At 41.1% G+C, this 20,770-nt stretch overlaps 1 protein-coding gene across 6 annotated transcripts in view; it reads left to right on the top strand.

Annotated features, from left to right (window-relative positions):
• Positions 1-242: 242 nt before the first annotated feature.
• Positions 243-20,770, top strand: part of dscamb (Down syndrome cell adhesion molecule b) — a 111,828-nt gene continuing 91,300 nt past the window's right edge. Inside the window, exons 1-3 of one of the 6 annotated variants that reach the window (XM_056440586.1) lie at positions 243-1,341; positions 17,646-17,963; positions 18,927-19,073. In XM_056440586.1, the coding sequence (XP_056296561.1) occupies positions 1,299-1,341; positions 17,646-17,963; positions 18,927-19,073 (508 nt within the window). In that variant the 5' untranslated portion in view covers positions 243-1,298. The remainder of the gene's footprint in view (positions 1,342-17,645; positions 17,964-18,926; positions 19,074-20,770) is intronic. The other 5 variants (XM_056440585.1, XM_056440580.1, XM_056440581.1 and 2 more) reach the window with 5 other exon arrangements.

Genomic DNA, 20,770 nt, shown 5'->3' with positions numbered 1-20,770 from the left:
TAACCCTGTATTTTCTGCAACCGCTGTCAAAATGTTGCCTTTCCCTTCTATCTTGCATTCACACAATTGTTAAACCACTTCAATACATTTAAAAGTGTCACTCAAATCCCCCCCCCCCCTCATTCATGCAATTCAAATGAACACTAAACATGCGTCATTGGATGTCCTTGTACATTTCCATTTCTTCAGGGACTGCTCTTATCCGTGGAGGAGAAATAACATATTGGTTTAATTCAAGTCGGATCTTGTATACAGTGCGGTATGAGTGTACCTGCACACCGGCACGCAGCGCGTTTCTGTGTGAGCCGGTACATCTCCGTGCGTTTCAATGTTATCCCGTGGTGCCTCTGCGCGTCAGGTGCCGCTCATTTCCTTAATGCAAATGCCCCATCGCACCGCGTGCTCTCTCACACTCTCACCTCCAGAAGTACCTTGCCCCCAGGACCGAGCGGTTACCGCCTCTGCTCCTTTAAGGCAATGAGGAATTAAAGCGTCTGCAGGGGCAGGGAGAGGGTTATTCCGTGTAGTGCTCAGATTGTCAGTGTGGCGCGATTAGAGAGCGGGAGCGGGGAAGATGCGCTTGCTCGCCTCTTGCTGGACGCTCAGAGGCGATGAAGATGATATGACTTTGGAGTCTCAGAAGAAAACAGATTGTCATTCTTATTCTGCCACCCTCTCCCCCTTGTTTGCTTCTTTGCTCTTTTAGTTATTTTTAAATTGTGTGAGATTGTATTTAGTTCTCCCTAAGGATGATCCGTTAGTCATTTTTTAATTTAGGTATAAACGGAGTTTTTTTTTAAAGACAGATTTAGTTTAGCCTCTTTTTTCTTCTTTTTTTTGCATTCCTTTTTGTTTCAGGATCCGCTCGTACTCTGCTCTGACTCAGCATCACACACACACACACACACACACACACACACCTACACACAGCAAACACACATACACACACTCACACACACCTGGGCTTCACCCCTACAGCATCCCTTTGAATAACAGGGAGAAGCAGCAAGACGCGGAGCAGAGGAGGAGAGTCTGAGCACAGCTCTCCCCAAGACAATCACAGAGGCGCATTTATGTTCCAAGCGCAAAGAGCGGGCTCAGAAAAGAAAACGAAACGCGTGTCACGCAAAAAGTAGGAAGGAGATATTAAAAGTAGATAATGGGACCGGTTTACATCAAGACAGTGGCAAATGTGTAACCTTACCCCAAGCGCACAGAAGAGAAACCCAGGGAGGCACCGGTTGGAGGCAGAAGAGAAAGCATAGCTTGGGGGGGGGGGGGATTGAACGGAGCAGGGCATGTGGATATTGGCTTTTATCTTCTTCCAGAGCATCTTGAATGGTAAGTTTCACCCGCTCATCTTTTTTTATTAGCGCTCATTACCTATATTGCAGAATGCAAATCACCGGTAGACAGCTAAGTGACTGGAGCTGGAGGATGGAGGTCACCTGTGACCCACATGAAATGGATTTTATATGGTTGTCAAATGGCTGACACCCTTGATAGAGGGAGAGAGAGAGAGACGGGCGAGGCACGAATTGCGTTTTAAACCCTTCAAGCTCTCCTACAAACCGTTAGACACATCTCTGGCCTTCTGGATATACATCCTGTGTCAGATTTAATAAAACGGATAAATTGTGTGTGCGTGGGTCTGTATTTAATTAATTAGTTTGATTGTGTTAGTTGGATATGATTTTTTGGGTCAAGTTTGAACTATTTTTAATTTGCATCCACTGAATGTAATTTGTATTTGACTCTTAATGATACTTATTCTGTCACATACTTCCTCCACTGTGGCCCTTAGTAATAAGTGACGTATTTGGTATAATGGGTATTTGGTTTAACCCCTTCCCTCTCCCACAGTGAGCATATTTTTCAAGTTTAAAGTAGCCTAAATTGATATATTGCATTACAATGGCCAGTTTATATATATATTAAAGAATCAGTAATATATAGTTTCTCAGAATGTTTCTAACATTTGTGCATCCTATTTTGTCACTAATTATAATACAGCTTCATGCCATTGACTTATACATTTAGTTTTAGAGACAATTTGCACCTTTAGTACAAACGATGATTAATAAAATCCAAAAAGTGTAATCTTGTTGATGAGGCATATTTCACAAAGGTCACTTTTTAGTACTTCACAAAGACACAGAAAATTTTTTCTGAAAATGTTTCCGTTCAAATATCCTTAAGTCTGATTGTCCATTTAAATACTGTATTCAAACACACATATTTGGTTGTGTGTCCTGTTTTCATGCACCAGTGCACACATGCATGCGGCTGACACCATGCACGCATATTTGTGTGCTCATACAGCGTATCTATAATCAATAGCAGAAAATTGATACAGCTTATTGCATTCACTTATTGGCCAGAACCCCTTCTACAGGGAGGGATTATGGCTGACTGGGTGTGTACGAAAACAGGGGAAGAATGGAAAAAAAAGGGAGAGTCGAAAGAAGGAGAGAGCTGGTGAAGAAAAGAAAATGGAAACATGCATGTGAGAAAACACATCAGGGTGACAAGATGGGGATTGTACACGTATTGGAACAAAATAAATCCTGCGGTTGGTTGCATTTGATTTAATTAAAGGGTCAAGAATTCACGAAGCAAAAATTTGAGGATTTACAGGTATGAATACATTAAACCACATCGAGGGGCAGTGATATGATATGGCACGTCCCCTAAATGGATTTTCCCTTCTGGCTGGGATGATAAAATAAGGTTTCGAAATGGATTTTTGTTTCTGTGTCGTCGCTTTTTCAGCGGCGAGGCAACCCTCATATGGTATCGTTTATTGACACCGACTCCATATAAAATAGTATCTCCCTCAGCCCAGCTTGTGCGGAAACTCATAAAGGAACAATAAGGAATCCTCATTAATCATAATCATCTGGCTCTGACATTAGATCAACTGCCATGCAAGATTGTGTCCGTTTATTGCATAAGGGATTATTGAGGAGGCCTGTGGCAAACAACTGATAGGGATTAAGCAGTAAGACAGCGTTGAGTGCAGACATTACACATTCCCTGTTTGTCATTCGCATCGCAATCATGGAGCTTTTATCACTTTCTGTTTGCGTTGTCATTTGATTTGATTTCTCCATCCCCGTACAGTGGCATAGCTATATGACTTTGTCCTTTGCCGTCGGATGTTTTGTTGATTATCATAAAAATGTGGGTGTTCGTCGGCTGAGCAGGCGTTGTCAAAATGAATGAGTGACCTTGTAAATAGAAACCAGCACAGTGATTGGATTCCAGACAATTCTAGCTGTTTCAGAGTTAGGCCTATCACATGCTTACTGGCCTGTCTCTATGGTAACCTCCTTAATGGGTGTCAGGGGCTGCGTCTAAAAACGTTCCCTCGTTCACTCTATACATGTAGGTAGAAAACTATATGGTGTGTTGTCGTCTGGATGGCAACACATCAAGATCAAACACTCTTCAGAGCATTCGGAATCTGTGCTTCTCTTTTCGGTTGGATCATTTTGTCCTGTAATAATGCTTCTTAGACAAATCAGAGACCTCTACAAAATGGCAGAATGGAAATAGTAGACTCTACAGTATAGATGGTATGATTTTGGAGTCTTTTTCTTTTCTCAAACTGAGTTGACCCAGTGTTACTTGATTAGCAGCTAATCACATCCTGTTACATCAGTGTGTAAGGTGATAAGTGCCAACCAGGGTTCTTTTCCACATTGCCTTGTGGTCATTTCACTGTATTTACAGCAGCTCAATCAACTCAGCAACCGATACAAAAAAGAAAAAGAAAATAGATACAAAACTGCATAATGGTCTCAGAATATTTTTGATCTTGATTGCTCTCATAGTGGAAATCATTGTAAGTTACGTCAAAAGGAAGCAAAAGACAACCACAGTCCTTAGATAACTCTTGAGTTATAAAAATGCTGTATCTGACATATTCAACAGAAAACAGGTCCATTTTCTTCTCGTATTCATGCCCTTTCTATGTCCTGTGCTCATCAAAGTAGAATCTATAAATGCAGTCATCAGTACAGGAGAGGTAACACATTAAATATCTCTCCCTGGAAGCTGCCTCTAGGCAAAACCCCAGCGAGCTAAACTGGCCTATTCAAATTCTCATTGCAAAGACATAATGAGGCACGGCTTCTCGCACAGTCCCCACGAAGACTGCGGTGATTTGTAGACATACACGCGGCTTAACCTGATGCTCGTGACTTAAAAGGGCTTATCTCGTACGTCTTCAATAAATGAATATTTACGGAGAGGTCAGGGGATCACGCAATCACAATTTTATCTCAATTAGCTGTGACATTTCTCGGTGTAAAGGCAGATCCACTTTGGAAGAAGGAAGCTCTTCCAAAGCATCTCACCCAATGTAGCTCACAGTACAGTAAATAGCTGCCAACATCAGTTAGGCTGCCAATTTTACATGACCCCACATTATTAGCAACCTGAAAGCGCTACAGGGACTGGGGTGGGGGGGGATAGATGGATTGAACTTGGCCGCGACGAGAAGAGGGGAACAGGACTTTTGCATGGCAATAAATCCACATGAAGCATGAGCCGATGAAGGCAGTGCACTGATGAGAGCCACATTTGTTGGAGCTGGGAGGTGATTGTCAATCCTGTGTAAAGATGTCCAACGATCAGCGGCCTCCCAGCGGCCACAGTGGTCGTTCACCGACTCTGTGAGGCAACGGAGTGAAACCTGACCAGGCATTAGTCTGTTTACTAATGACCAATTAGGGTTTGGTTGCCGAAGCGCGATCACAGTTCGGGAAATTAAATTACCCCATGAAAACACGTGGCGCACAGTCAAGTGATAGATCATCTGGTGCAGTCGTACTCTGATATGAATATATAATGGGCTAAATTAAGTTTACAAACCCACTTAACTCCTGCTCACTTGTATGAGTTATAAGGGGGTTTGTTGGGTTACATTCAGAAGTCAGTGTGTGATTGCAGTTGAAAGGGCTGCTAATGTTGGGTAATGGATACCCTGATGTGTGATCATAACAGATATCCCCGAGTTCATACAACCCAGCTGTATAATGAGGACTACTCTACTGTACCGTACCTCCTCGAGCCTGTCTAGTTCTCTAATTAGGAGCCAGCTTCGGCGACTGGTGTGTGTGTGTGTGTGTGTGTGTGTGTGTGTCTGTGTGTGCTGCGTTTCAGCCAATGCAAAATGTAATTACCGATCACACTGTGTCTGTCTGGCTTCCACTGAATCAGAGTTGTAATTGCGCAAGCGCGTGTAAATGTCTCTTGCATTAAAATGTTAACGATATCATTTAGCATCTGCAGGGAAGTGCAGAGAAGCCCTCAGCACCCAGATGTAGGTGTTTGATCATGCGTGCAAAGTGAGGTTGTAGTACATCTGGCGGGGGTTTCCCCTCTCAGAAAGGGTTCTCAGTAGAGAGGATGTTTTTAATTTACTCAGCACCTGTCAAAGTGACATGTTATATTGCTTTGCTGCACAGGTACTGTAGCGGAGGAGCTGGCGTAAAAGCTTTATTTGACAGTTTAAAACTCAAGAAAGAGGCGCTTCTGTTCCCGTGTGCAGGAATGCTTCTATTTGGATTTAGTTGCACAGATTTTAGGAAGAAGAGTGACGAAGTTTAGAAAATAGCCTCCCTCAGACATGAGATATCTTCTTGACCTACGTCTTTCTCTATTCCAGTCTCCTCACCTTTTCTTGGACCCATCAGTGAAGATGTACAGCTCAGTGCGGATGCTCTTCATAATAGAGGCATAATAGTACTTCTTCTGACTCTAACATTATCAAGATGGTGGCCAACTAAGTAATGTATATTGAGAATACAGGCTGCAGTTATCCATACATACTGTGGTGTGTGCTACATTTCAAATCTTCACGTGAGACAGCAGTATGTACATCCAGAGATATTAATAGTATAACCACCAGAGTATAAATCAAGAGGCAAAATCTCATCTACATCAACCGACAGGGCAAATCATCTGCGGTTACATCATTGATCAGAATATAGGAGGTCTTTTGAGGTATTTGTGGATGCATTCCCTTCCAAAAATGGTTTAAATATGCAGCATTAATATCTTATTGCCTCATACTATCGCTCTCTAATGTGCAAGGAGGAGGAATCATTCACTCACGTGTCATGTTTTTCAACATTATCCAGAGAGTACATTGTGGTTATGATCACATCACATTAAGGTTAGGGTAAGTCAATAGTGACTTAAGGCACGTTTACTTATTTATTGCAGTAACATTTTACCAAAACCACAAGCTTTTCCTAACCATAACCAAATGGAGTTTGTCCACGCACACAATGCACTGAATGTGTTGTACACTGCCCACTAAAACCACAGTCCTTGTGTCTGAGCTCCCCACTCAAGCTTTTGTTCATTGTGGGAGACAGGTGGCGGAGTTGTGATGAGTTTGCTATCCATCACCCACCAAGACAAACATTCACGCTGGAGCTCGTAAATACTGCCTCTTAATCCAGTCCTCCACATACCAGGACCAGGCTTTGAACTCAACACACTCCGAGGCCCAAGGCTGAATTGATCCCTGCGACTCTGGCCTGGACATGATGCATGTGCCTGACGTATTGTCGCTCACTAACGTGTCTCCAGCTCTGTCTCTTTCTTGTTCTTCCTCTCACTTCACATAGACTTCCCTGATGTATGCCGTAAGAAACAAACATCATGTCCCTTCGACCTCTCTCCATTTTTTTTCAACCTTTGTATCTTTGCTGAATATTTCAAATCCACTACTCAAGCAGATTATTCAAGACCACATTTCCATGAGATATTTCATCGTGCGCTTGATGCGCCACAGTCTGAATATTAAAGTAGGCTATGGGATGGAGGCAAAGGCGGATAGACAGCGTGACAGAAAGACAAATGGGTCCAGCTTGGTTTCTCGACACTGCTCTTTATTTTTATTCCTGGCACAGATGCTAAGATTTAAGACCAAGTTAGTGGCGTTTATTTTTAGCCAGCCATTTTTTAAAGCGCTGTCATCTTGTTGGAGTTGAGGTAAGGTGTATGAGAGTGTGTGCATGCGTGTGTGAGGTGTGTAAACTGGGTGCTTTATTGCGGGTGTACAGGACTGTCTCAGAAAATTAGAATATTGTGATGAAGTTCTTTATTTTCTGTAATGCAATTAAAAAAACAAAAATGTCATGCATTCTGGATTCATTACAAATCAACTGAAATATTGCAAGCCTTTTATTCTTTTAATATTGCTGATTATGGCTTACAGCTTAAGAAAATTCTAAAATCCTATCTCATAAAATTTTAATATTTCCTCAGACCAAGTAAAAAAAAAGATTTATAACAGCTGAGTGTTTGTCAAGGCTCAGGAAACCCTTGCAGGTGTTTCGAGTTAATTAGACAATTCAAGTGATTTGTTTAATACCCTACTAGTATACTTTTTCATGATATTCTAATATTTAGAGATAGGATATTTGAGTTTTCTTAAGCTGTAAGCCATAATCAGCAATATTAAAAGAATAAAAGGCTTGCAATATTTCAGTTGATTTGTAATGAATCCAGAATGCATGATATTTTTGTTTTTTTAATTGCATTGCAGAAAATAAAGAACTTCATCACAATATTCTAATTTTCTGAGACAGTCCTGTATATGTGCAAGCACCTATATTTGATAGGAGGCGTGTGTTTGCATGCGTACTTGTGTGTGTGTGTCCACGCTTGTGTGTGTGTGTGTGCGCGCGCAGATTTAATTGGGGATCTGGGTGGGTGAGGGTGTGACGAGGAGTGGAGCCGCAGGAGTCTGATTTATGTCCTTCTAGCCACTCATCGATCCCCCGGCCCCGTGTGAGACTGAGTGCATTGTCAATAATCTTAGCACTTTGTGGTATTCCTAGAATTCCCAGACCTCCTCTGCTTAGACCACGGTGTGATGCTGCAGTAAGCCATCTTGTCCAAGATCAAATATGCGGGCACAGGGACTGGCAGCAGAGCATCTGACAATAGGGTCGCCTCGCTGTGAATAGACCATTTTGCAGTGGCTGCGCGGTTGAAGGGAATAGAGAATTGGAGGTATTGTTTGTACAAAGGAAGGTAATTTGGACACAGTCCTGTCCCCAGAAGCATGTCACTGTTTGCATGTTGCTGAGTGTCCTTGTATAGACTGTTGCCAGGATGAGGTCTATTATGTGTTGCTCTGGGTCTCTCTATCTGCACCATCCATCCCATCAAGTGATTATGATAATTGGTGTTTGATCAGATGATTCCATTAAAGCCTGATTCATCCAAAAATTAAAAATGCTCAGAATACATTTGTGTCTGCATGACTGGGGGGGGATCTTGAGAGCAGAGGGGAAGGAATTGCACAGAAATACTTTTTTAATTCCGGCAGTGGCACAGAAGGAGGAGGGTTGTAATAAAGAGAGCTGGGGGGCTGAGAGAGGAGGAGAGGAGGAGAGCAACAAGGAAAAGGAGAAAATAAGTGTTTATGTGTGTGGGGCGGGGGTGTGGAAGGGGATGCTGAATGGAGCCGTGCTGTGGTCCCCTAAGTGTTGAATAAACATGCTTGGTTTAGGGAAATGGCTGCGATAAATGTTTAATATGATAAGTCCATAAAGACGGTCAAATGAGTCTGGAGTATTAAAATGAGCGCGGCACGCAGCAGCAGCAGCAGCAGCTTTAAAGCAGGATGAGGGGGGGGGGGGGGGGGGGGCTGATAATGGCAAGCAGAGCTAACAGGATGAGAGCAGCCAGCTGCTGTGACATCAACATTAACACACTCCACCAGCTGCTGGTCACAGACGTCTGCTGGACAAAACAGGGATAGCGGTATATCTTCAAAAGGCCGCTATGGCCTCTTAATGAAATTTGTACCTGTACGACACTAATATTAAAAGCAGCATATTTGTATTGCACTTTTCAAAATAAGTTCAAAAGTGCTGTAAAGAAAGTAGAAAACCGCACAATAACAGGAGGACTTGCACTGGTGGTACAATTGAAAGCAATGGCTTTTCCAAAAGAAATATTTATTCAAAAAATTCAATATCAAAAACACACCAAAGAGCGAGCCTGTCTCTTAAAATTATGTTCATACACTACTAATTTACAACAACAAATGCCAACTGAATTATGATTTCAGTCTGACAAGTACCAATATGTATGACTGACGACGCATTTCATTAGTTTGTCCTACGATATCTGCTTGTGCAGTGCAAAACATAGTTATGGTTATTATGGTGAAGCCAAACCACAATCTAGTCTTTATCTTAACCAAATGCTTTTGTTGTCTAAACGGATCCACCGAGAACATAAACCTCACACTTTGGTGTTAAAATCCTGCGTTTTGTATGCCCATCAACCACCCTGACCACCTTGCATGCAATATTTAAACGTAGCACTTCCTTTACTTAAAAGAAAACGTTGCAAAAACATAGAAAGTCATTATGTGGTCTGTCCTACACTGTTGTAGTTTGCAATGATTTATTTTAGTCTTCATTTAATGGCATTATGTGTTAACTGTGGCCTGTAAGCACACGGAATAATAAAATTCAGCACACGGAGACCAATTGAGATGAGTCACCATCCAATAATTCAGAACACTAAGGCAGGACTTAGGTGGACAGCGGTCTTGTTAAGGCCCCTTACCTTAATATTTGGTGACATAATGAGGTTGGTTGTCCACTATGTGCCATGTCTACATGTTTAACTGAGAGGGCCTCTACCAACAAGCATCTGTGCAACGAGAACGCTGCTGCTTCATCTTGTTATCAAGATGGTATGCTGACCATTGGATTAGTTTGGAGGCAATTTGATTATATCCACTCAAGTCTCAATCAGACATGTTTAAGTATAATAGTTCATAACAAAGAGAATATTAAAGCATCTCTGATGTTGAATTGACGGGGCAGCAACCCTGAACTCTGCTCAACATCCATGCATCCTAATGATAGAGCCTTTTGACAGGATTGAAATCAGTTTTAATCATAGCCTTAACAATGGTTTGAGAATCCAGTAACTGATTAATATATTTGTTTCAGCTTCATTTTTTTGTATAAATGAGCACATGGATATTGTTATTAAATCATATACAGGACTCCAGCCAATCAGAGGCAGATCTTTACCATGTGTTCAGCTGTATCCCCAGCGAGGGCTGGGTAATTATTCTGTGTTATTGGGATTTTCTATTAGAGGAACCATGTCATGGCTATACACTTCCTAATTGATAACTTTACCGCATTACCTTTAATTTTCTCCATTATTCCCACACATAATTATTTTACCTTTTCCACCCCTTTCGGCTTTGTTTCAACTCGTGGTGCCGCAAAGCATCGGTCAAACCAGCTCATACTAGACTGCATTAAAGGTCACAACATTTCTAAAGATGACACATCTGTCACGTATACTGCAGCACAATGTGCAAAATACATCTCCATTTGATTTGTCTGGATGAAAGCACGATATAGTTGCATTAATGATGTGCTGGAACAAGCAGATACAGTAAATATACGGTATGTGACGCTGTCGTATTTTGTCAAGAATTCATTTGACTTAAACACCCACATTTTAAACTCAAAATGAGTTATTAAACAATTCAGATTTGACAGCAAAGCTCATATCAGAATCAGTTTGTCTGTTGCTAATGCAAATGATGTGCCCAAGTATGTCTGGTGGTGTCTTGTGATTGTGTTTTGATGAAATGCCTTGTGATTGTGCTGCAAACCAATTTCCCCACAGGGACAAATAAAGTATCAATCTTGATTTTATAATGTGACTCTTTATGGTTGTATTCATCTGCATATATACATCACACTGCATTCAAAAGCTACAGCTTGGCTTTTTGGCAGTCTGTGTGTTACCACCGCCACAAGAATAAATCAACCATTAAATAATATTTAGAAATATATTCGGACTGTTTGTCAAAAGGATAAGCATTGGCTTTCTATTAATACATAGTTATTCATTCTTGTTATATGGGCTGAGAAGAGGCAACACCACAGTGCTGCTCTCGTCCTGGTAAAATTAGAAAACACATTTTAATTAATAGGTAAGATTGCAGGTGTTGAAAATAAAGTAAAATGAACGTAATTTAAATAATATGTTCCTTTTAATTGTGAAGGCCGCTGTATATCAGTGGCATCGCTACGGTTCACACTCATCGTAAACACACCGGGAATCTATGCAACACTTTAAATGCAATCTTTGTTTATTGACTTTATTACAGACATGGGTCTCCCTCCACTTTCAATTCAATTCAATTCAGTTTATTTGTATAGCCCAATTTCACAAATTACAAATTTGTCTCGGAGTGCTTTACAATCTGTACACATAGACATCCCTGTCCCAAAACCTCACATCGGATCAGGAAAAACTCCCAAATAACCCTTCAGGGGGAAAAAAGGGAAGAAACCTTCAGGAGAGCAACAGAGGAGGATCCCTCTCCAGGGTGGACAGGTGCAAAAGATGTAATGTGTACAGAAGGACAGATTCAGAGTTAAAATACATTCACGCAAGTATTTAAAATACATACTTGCGTGGATAACATCACAAAGCAATATAAAATTTGTACTAGTCGAAATTTGTATTCATCATCATCAGCAGTACAGAGAGCTGCTATAGTTTGCTCCAGTGGAATCCCTCATCAGACCCTCTCTCATGCACTCATCATCTGCAGCAGCAGCATAATTTAGACATCACTGTCTTTATCGCTCAGTTGTACATAAGTGAGAAACAGTCCAGGGTCTCTGGCTTCCCCCTTGATGAGACAGGCGGCCACTCTGTCCCATTTAAGACATGAAAATAGACTGGGGAGGAGGAGGCTCATCTGCTGTGGGGGCCTCGTTTTAGCGTTGCCCGCCCCCTTCAAGACATCAGAGGACAGATCTGTCGGTGTGGATCAGCAGCTTACATACAGCCAACCCTTTCTACTGTCACAGCACTGCTTAATATTCATGAGAGCAAATTGGAAGACAGTCATTTAACTTCTGTGCATGGTGTATTGCCTCTGGGCAGATCAGATCAGTGGGAATGCTTACTCATACTGGACTGCTTGGCCCTGATGGTTTGTTGTCTTCCTGTCTCAGTACTTCTAGCTGATGTGTTATTTTCAGGTTCATGGATTTTGTTAGATGCTAAATGAATTTTAGTGACATGTTTTTTTTTCAATTAATTGAATCGCTTTAAATGAAAAAGAAAATACCTGCACACAATATTTAAAATATAGGCCATGCACAGGTCAAAGTCCTATTTTTAGCTGCTGTGTAGACAGCTTGCTCTAAATCATGCCAATGCTGCTACCCATAAATCCAAAAGGAGGAAAATTGCTGTGGCTACCGTGAGTCTCGAATGTGAGTGTGATCTCCACATCCAATGCAGACTTGCCCTGAGGGCACAGAGCAGAGAGTTGCTTTAATTACCCAGGGTTCCCGCTGTCACATTGTCACTGTGGAGCACCCGGTGCCACGCTGCCATGCGGCGCCGAGTCCCCCTACCGCGGTGGCGATGACAACTCAGACAATGGCTCCACTTGCTGAGCAGATGCAAGGCGAGTGCCCTATGGGAAGCTGAATCAATCCCACTGTCTCTCTGATTCTCTCGTTGCCTTTTCCTGTTTGCTCCTCGCTGTTCTCTCTTCTTCCCATGTCAGAGCGGGTTCATGAATAAAGCCAGCGGCTGCATGAAAGACGGAACATGGAGCTACAGAACGAGAGTTACTAGGTTGTCACCGGTTTCCCGTGTGCACTGGGACCATTCGCTTAACGCTGCGGGTAGCCTACATGAGATGGGGGAAAAATCACACCTTCTCCACATGACTTTTACATTTTCACGCAGCCCCCAAAAGAATTCCGCAAATTGAAAGTGTGATCTTGGGGCAACTTTTTCCTTCTTGTGATTCTGCAAACAGCCAGTTAGTGGATTCATCTTTACCTGCTGTTCACTCCCATCGGCATTGATTGCACGTTAACTTAAATGAAGCGCCCCAGTGGCTCTGAAAGCACACTGCCATGGTTGGTTACACCCTGTCAACTGATCAGCTCTGTTGTGTGAAGGATCACCGTCTTTTGATGACGCTGAACCATAGGTGTTGTTTGTCATTTTTGTACGGTGACGCTTTGTGAACATTACAGCGGCTACTTTTCCAAATCGTATTTTAAGTTATAAATCACCAAAGTGTAAATACTGAGAGAAACAGCTCAATAGAGCGTACGCTATATTTTTCTCCTCAAGGAAGTCTTGTTAATGTATCAAAAACACAATATATATGTTGCCTTGTTCTCCTAAAGATGACATGAATCAGTCTGCTTCTGTTTCAATCTGTAGAAACATCACACACATCATGAATGCAAAGCAGTTACAGTTTGTGGTTACAGCACTGTAGAGTTATGTAATGCAGCATGCGGTTGAGATTATATAAAGCCCAAAATTCTGATGCACATCGTTGTGATTGTTGTCGAAGCATCTGCAAAAAACACATGTGAATGGCTGTTGGATTATTGTAATATGTTAAGCAACCCAACAAGTCATGTCATGTCCATTGTTCACTCCTGAGAAGGGTGCAACAAAAACATCCTACTCACAGTTTATGTCACATTTGCAGTGTCTAAAGAACACATGGAGGATTGCTAGTTCAAATACTGCAAGAGAACAAGGCTGCTTTGCTCTTTAAAAGACGAGGCCCAAGTGCTATCAAGCAAAGCACAGGTTATACTATATATTCTTCAACACAGAAAATAGTCTTCCACTCTGCAGGTGATAATATGTCTTTTGGCATCTTCTACGTGATTGTTTTGGTTTTCTGGCTCCCAACTATACTTTTCACTTTCATCGCACTCTCAGAGCTGTTTCCAGCCACAGCCGGCAGCTGCTTTCCGCTCAGACACTGAGTGTACACTACCTGCTCAGCACCAGACAGCAGACAGAGAAAGATACTAACTAGTGGAGCATTTAGCAGCTAAAGAGTCAGATATGTCCTTCAAGAGTTGTTGGAGACCAACACTGAGCTATAAGGAATGTTAATTTTGGACTTGAATTGGTCTAAGATAAACCACTGTTTGCTACCCCAATATCCATTATGCAGTTGCTTTCAGCTCAACACTGGAAATTACAGCAGTGCAAAAGACACTGGTAATAATGTGCAATCTATTATTTTTGTGAGGGAAATTGAGTATACTATATGCTATATCGTATACACTATGTTAACCTACATGTATACCACCTAAACTATAAAAAATAAAGCTCAGATTAAAAAAATAAAAAATAGTTTACATCTTAAAAAAAGAATAAATAGGAACTGTAATGCACCGAGTTACCTGTGACAACATGAACCAAAGTCATGCGTAATCCCCACCAACGTTTGTTAGGAATTATTTGCATTTACGCTCTTCTGGCCACAAAACCAAAAATATTGAAATCAAAAAGCTTTTTTCCCTTTTTTCTTCACTCTGAAGATATCCCATAGGGAATAAAATCTTCATCAATTATAGATGCATATAATGCATTATTGAACAGGGTCATTTATTTCACCTTTACGGTTGAGCTCATGAAAAATTATGCCAATTACTGATTTCCTCTCGGGCAATGTAGTAAGTGGTTAGGCCCTGAGGCCGTTTGTTGGGGCATGACACGGTGCTCTTTGTGAGGTCTGCGGGGTGATGTACCTGCGTCACTGGACCATTTGTGGCCTGGCTCCTGAGCTTAGTCAATTATGAAAACGAGTAGTGCAGTGATATGCACCCTTCCACCAGAGTCCATTTATTTTTTAAATTAAATCAGACTCGCTATCACTCAGCCAGTCTAAATTGAGTTGCTCTCACGTACTTTTCATATGTGAATTAGACGAATATCAAAACAGCCATGACATAAATCCTAATCCAATTTCTAGCACGGAATAGAAGCTTTCCGAGCTACCACACGCTGCTTTGATCTACTTCTCTCCGTTTGCTATTGTAGCGCTGTAACGTTCAAAGTATCAATTAACTAAATAATACCCAAATTGTATTTGCAGAAAACTTTGATGTGTGCCCGTTGTGTCTGTCACATTTTTCTTATTGAAGAAAATTATTAAATTTTATTTTTTTGCTGAACATTCTTGGTCTTCACTTACTTTTCCAGATTCCCCTCTATATGATCATATGCTTTTTGGGGACATATGGCACTAAATCATCAGCAACATTTACAAAGAGTATAATCACCAGAACATTTCATGTGTGATACATGAAGAAAATGTCTACTGTGTGTAACATCAGTAAAGGCTGTGTTTTAAGATGAGTGATCTTCTCCTTCTCACTAACCATGAACAGGTGGGATTTTGATCTCCCACCTCACAGCTCCAGTTTGTATTATCAACACAGCGCTGAGAAGATTGATACTCCCTGTGCCAGGTGGAAAAAAAGAGAATGAATCAGAATTTAATATGACTTTGATGTATTATTTTCATCTTGGCCGGTGTCACGGACCCACCAAGAACTCAGCACAGCTTCCACCGCATTTTAAAAGATTCAAATTGGCTAACACTTTTTGATGTGAGAGACTGTACTGTACATACATACAAAAGTTCTTCTCCTGGGAGCATGTTCTCAATATTTTATCAAAGTGAAATATGTGAGTGAACCAGTGTGTTTCATATGTAAAATCATTTGTGAAGTTAACGCAATCTGATTTGGTAGTCAAATCACAACACACTACTTATATGAAGATGAGGGTTTAATCAATTCAGGAGGAGAATATCTACTAAAGGTGTTCAGTTTTTCCAGTGATTTGTTTTCCATGTATAAATAGAAATGCAGACAGACAACTGGCATTGCCTATTCCATTTTCCTGGTGCGTAAGGATTAATAAGCACTGAAGCTGTTCACAATGTAATTTCTATATAGTGAACATTTAACATTACCACAGGTTACCAGAGGTGCATTGTTAGTCATCACCTTGCACAATTCACAAATAGAAGTAACACATATGATATTAAGACTGTATAAAAAAATATTTATTAAATGTCCAGTATGAAAACAACTGTTATTATAACAAGAGGTTTTAATATGTATTGTGCTAGTGCACTGTGGCCTCTGTTAATTATTGCGTCAACTGTTAATTAAGTCTTAATGACATGCAGCTGCCCTGCTAGCTAGCTAAAAGAGAAAGAACAAGCTTCCATTTTGTGTTTTTTAAAATCTCAGATAATTATTATAAAACATAGCAGGAACAACACCTGAGACGCTCACTGCAGGTAAAATGAAAAAACGTTTCTGTTTTTTAAATTATGTATTGGCTGGATATGAACGTCAATGTTTGCTAGATGTGCCTTGTTAGTTTTAGCAAGGTAAAGCTAATGTTAGCTTTGAATAAATGTGTTGCATAATGACAATAGCTGAAATGATCCTTGAATCCTTGAAAAATGTGACTGCTAGCTTATATTTATGTAGCTAGCATTAAACAGTGGCGGAAGAAGCACTCAGATCCCCTTTACTCACACATCCTGACCTTCTCTTTGCTATTCCACACAATAACCTATAATATTAAACGCGTGCCACGTGTATGTTCAAAGCTTCATCAATATTTAACTCTGTGATCAATGATTGGACACGGCTGTCTTTTCTGTTCCTTGTCATGTGGATGAAAATCCCCCAACGTCAGTCCACATTATCTGAATAAATGTAACAATGCATATTTCAGTTGCTGTAACACTGAGAGTGCTCAGCAGTTTGCATCTCAGAAGTGATGCAACTCTCCGGATCTCCAATATGTCAACAGCGCTGCAGTATTGATCTTTAGTGTGCTAATAATTTAGGATGAGAATTCCTAATTTGTAACAACAAATGAGCGCTGAGCTGATGTGCGTGTGTACATGAGCAGGTCATTGGAGTGTCTCATTGCCGGTTGAGAGCTGCTGGAGCAGAGAAAAGGATGGAAACGTCTGCAATTTGAAACCTTGTTAGGAATTTATGAAGTGCTAAAATGTTTTCTCCCCTGGGAGGGTCCAAGCCAGCTGCCAGTGCCACCGTGAGCCATTTAGAGCAGAGCCTCTGGGCTCGTCACCAGGCTGAGATGGCAAGGGAGCTACACGCATACAAATACTGTATATGCATGAAATACAAATAATAAAAGCTGACTGCCTCCCAGACACAGAAGCTCAGATTGCAAACATGTGCTGGCTTCATCCCTCTGAAATCAAACAGCTGTAGATTACTGTGGAGATAATTGGTCCAACATTGACATTTATTACCCTCCTCTCCTCTGGAGAATGCTCTAGCACAAACTGCATTTAACGTCTGTCTCTTTACTGTGATGTTGGCTTTGCCTTGAATTAAAGCTTGAACATGATCAAGGCAACTGACCTTATCTCATAATTGATGGTAGTTTATGTTAATTTAATGTTCCCAAGGTCCCAGGGATGGGAAATACATTGATGATTCCTAAACTACCGATCATGTTCCATAACTAGAAGCACTTACAGTTGCGGACTTAAGAGGAATACTAATTTGTGTTTTTTTACATTTTCATGCTCAAATGCCAAACAATCTGTATATGAAAAAAGAACAAAAAGTACATTTATCGACAAACATTTGTGGTCTCTCCTGGAGATTTCGTTTGAGAATGTCATTCTAAAGTTGCAAACTATTTACAGGATAAAGTGATCAATTACAATACCTGGTTGTAACAGTGAATGTTCTGTGTTTCCTCTCTTTCAGTTTTCAGTGAGGACCTACATTCCAGCTTATATTTTGTCAATGCATCTTTGCAAGAGGTAGTATTTGCCAGCACCACAGGGATCTCTGTGCCCTGTCCTGCTGGTGGCGTGTCTCCTGCCTCGCTGCGCTGGTATCTGGCGACCGGCGAGGAGATCTACGATGTCCCGGGCATCCGCCATGTCCACCCCAATGGAACCCTCCAGATCTTTAACTTCCTGCCGTCCAGCTTCAGCAAGCTGATCCACGACAACACATACTACTGCACTGCCGAGAACCCCTCTGGCAAGATTAGGAGTCAGGATGTCCACATCAAAGCTGGTGAGTCCACAGTGGAGGAGTTTGTGTAGGAGGTGTAATGGTAGTGGGGAGTAAATATAGGGGTGTAGTTGTAATAGTAGCAAACCAACTTGTAGCGAGGCTTTTTGTATTAATACATTGCTCAAATCAAACACTTGAAAGGCAAATTAATTACGTTTCCAAAATCATATAATTCCGTTCATTTTGATTATGACTTTTTATTTAATCTATCTGAGTCTGATTGAGGAATATCTTGCTCCAGATAAGTCAACTGTAAGATCGCCTGAACTTTATCACAGCATGTGTTTAAAAGGTATCAAAAGGCTGAAGTTGGTTAGAGACATTATATTAATTTTGAGTAGAGCGAACTGTTCAAATTGCACTTAAATCCAAATCACGCAAACTGTGCTTATTCTCATGTCAAGGTCCTCTCATTAGCTGTGATGGAGCTTTCTGTTGTATCACATGACCTTCCTACACAGATGGATTTGTCGATTTAATTTTTATTCTGAACACCTAAAGGACATCTTTTCCATGTTGGCACAACAATTAGGATTTAAAGTTCATTCTTGACATTGGCAACAGCAAATATTACAATATTTTGTTAGATACACCTTTCAGCTGTTTGACTGTTGCGTGGTTTGGTTTCATACATAAAACATATTTTCTATGTGTGACCAAATTTGATCCAAACCTCTGCTGACTCAATACGTGTTGCCCTCTTATATCTGTAAGATAGTAAAAGCTTATACATTTATTTTAATTAAAGTGTAAAAAACATTGTTTTTCTAAATTAAAATGTTTTTATAATGTTTCATAATTGTACATCACAAAGTAATAACAGCATTGTAATACTAGTTCTTCAGAAGGTTGGAACTAGACTCCCACCCTGTCCCCAAAAATGAACAAGAAGAACACAATGAAGCAGTTGGTCTCGTATGAATGAGACTCGTTATGAATGTGTGTGTTTCTCTTCATCAACAGTTTCACGGGAACCCTACACAGTCAGAGTGGCCGACCAGAAGGCTATGAGAGGCAGTGTAGCCGTCTTCAAGTGCATTATCCCGGCTTCTGTTGAGGCCTACGTCACTGTTGTATCATGGGAGAAAGACACAGTTTCACTCCACTCAGGTAAGACAAGTAAATACTGTGTATACTGTGTAAATGGGTAGTTCAGAACAGAGCTTTTAGTGTGAAAATAAATCGAGGACACAAGCTGTGATACCTTGATAATGAAGGTAAAATGCCAGTGTTCATGTTAAAATGACCTTGTAGAAGGTATTGGGAGCACACAGAGAAGCCTTTTGTGCTGTAAGAATACATCTTTGATGAAGGGAAAGATGTATTTATTTATTTGTTGCTGTTTATCCCAGTGCCCCTCCCTGCCCTGCTCTGCTCCGCGCTCTTTGGACACTATGTTCTGTTTCACTGTGAGTCATCTTCTTACCTGTTTTCTGTCGTAGTCTGCCATTACTGAGGCGCTGCAGGTCTGCTTAGCCCTGTCCTCTCGCTAGCCAGAGGATGTTGATAACTGTCACATCGAATCGCTGATATTCTCTCTCCGATACACACTTCACCTCAGCCAACTCCATTTTGAGTCCAGCAAGGGGTAAAGTGGAACAGTTTACATAGCGTCATTGACCTAGTTACACTCCTTTTTTGAATCCAGTGGCACAGCATGATAACGCAAGACAGCAGAACGTTCTGCGCGTTGGATTTTTACTCAAGTTAAATGGGATGCTTATCTCTTGATTGCTCCATGTACTGCCCGCTGGCTGACTTCGCTTCATACTGGGGCGTTCAGGGAACTGTAAGTGAGCACTTGATGTCATTTGACTGAGGGCAGAATCTGAGGGCAGAATCTGGGACGGTGTTTTGGTGGCATTTTAAATGTGTCTGCTCAAGCATGAAGATGTGCCTTCTGATCCATGCCAGTGACTTATTTACTGGAGGTTACTCGAGTTACTCGCTGCAAGCTGCCGGTGGAAAACATCGCCTAATATCATGGAGAGCGGGCAAATATGCAGCATGCAGATATGATTACGTTCTGTAAATGAAATGAATCATGTAAACAAGACTCTGTACCTGGAAAGAAAGTGTCCATTATGAGGATGAAATGCTTTAACATTTAACTACTCTACATCTTCATCAAAAACAAAGATCTGTTGGCCTGAATTAAAAAGAAGAATTAAAGGACATGTAGAGACCATCTCTTTACGTAAGATTTAAAGTGTGCATGTGTGTGTGTGCCATTCTTTTGTATTAAATACAATCAGTGCCAATCATGACCTAAATCAGCTCTTATAAGGCTACAGTGACGTCTTCTCTCTCTCTCTTTTTACAGAAGGTCTGACTGCCTATAGAATATGCAGTGAAGTTTTAATGGATTATATTGTACGCTCTGTGTTCTTTTGAGTTCTTTCGCAAGTGTTCAAAAGAACAACATTTTTGGATTGTCCGTGTTGACTCCAATAAGTATTGCGGCAGGCGAGTGCTGTCAAAATCACTGCTGCTCGGTAATAAATATTTGATGGTCGTTTCCGATGCATGAGCGGATTCACCCCGCACTGTTATGGAGATGGTATGTTTGCTCTCGGAGCGAGGGTTAGAAGGATGTGCACGCGAGTGTGATTGTGTTCGTGCGCGAGCGGGTAAAGCACGCGCGAGAGGCCATGAGGATACCAACAGGGCTTGACAGTGGCAACCGGGTGCAGTTTGACCCAGCCCAGTTTTCACGACTCTTTCTGCAGCCCCTTTTTTCTTTTTCTTTTTCAATTTTCCATGAAAGAAGACTTGGTCTCAGTGGATACACAATAAAGGTATCCAAC

The sequence above is a fragment of the Pseudoliparis swirei genome, chromosome 20, assembly GCF_029220125.1.
Source record: "Pseudoliparis swirei isolate HS2019 ecotype Mariana Trench chromosome 20, NWPU_hadal_v1, whole genome shotgun sequence".
Lineage (NCBI taxonomy): Eukaryota > Metazoa > Chordata > Actinopteri > Perciformes > Liparidae > Pseudoliparis > Pseudoliparis swirei.
Note: the sequence above shows the minus strand (reverse complement) of the source record. Positions and strands in the feature narration are given on the sequence as shown.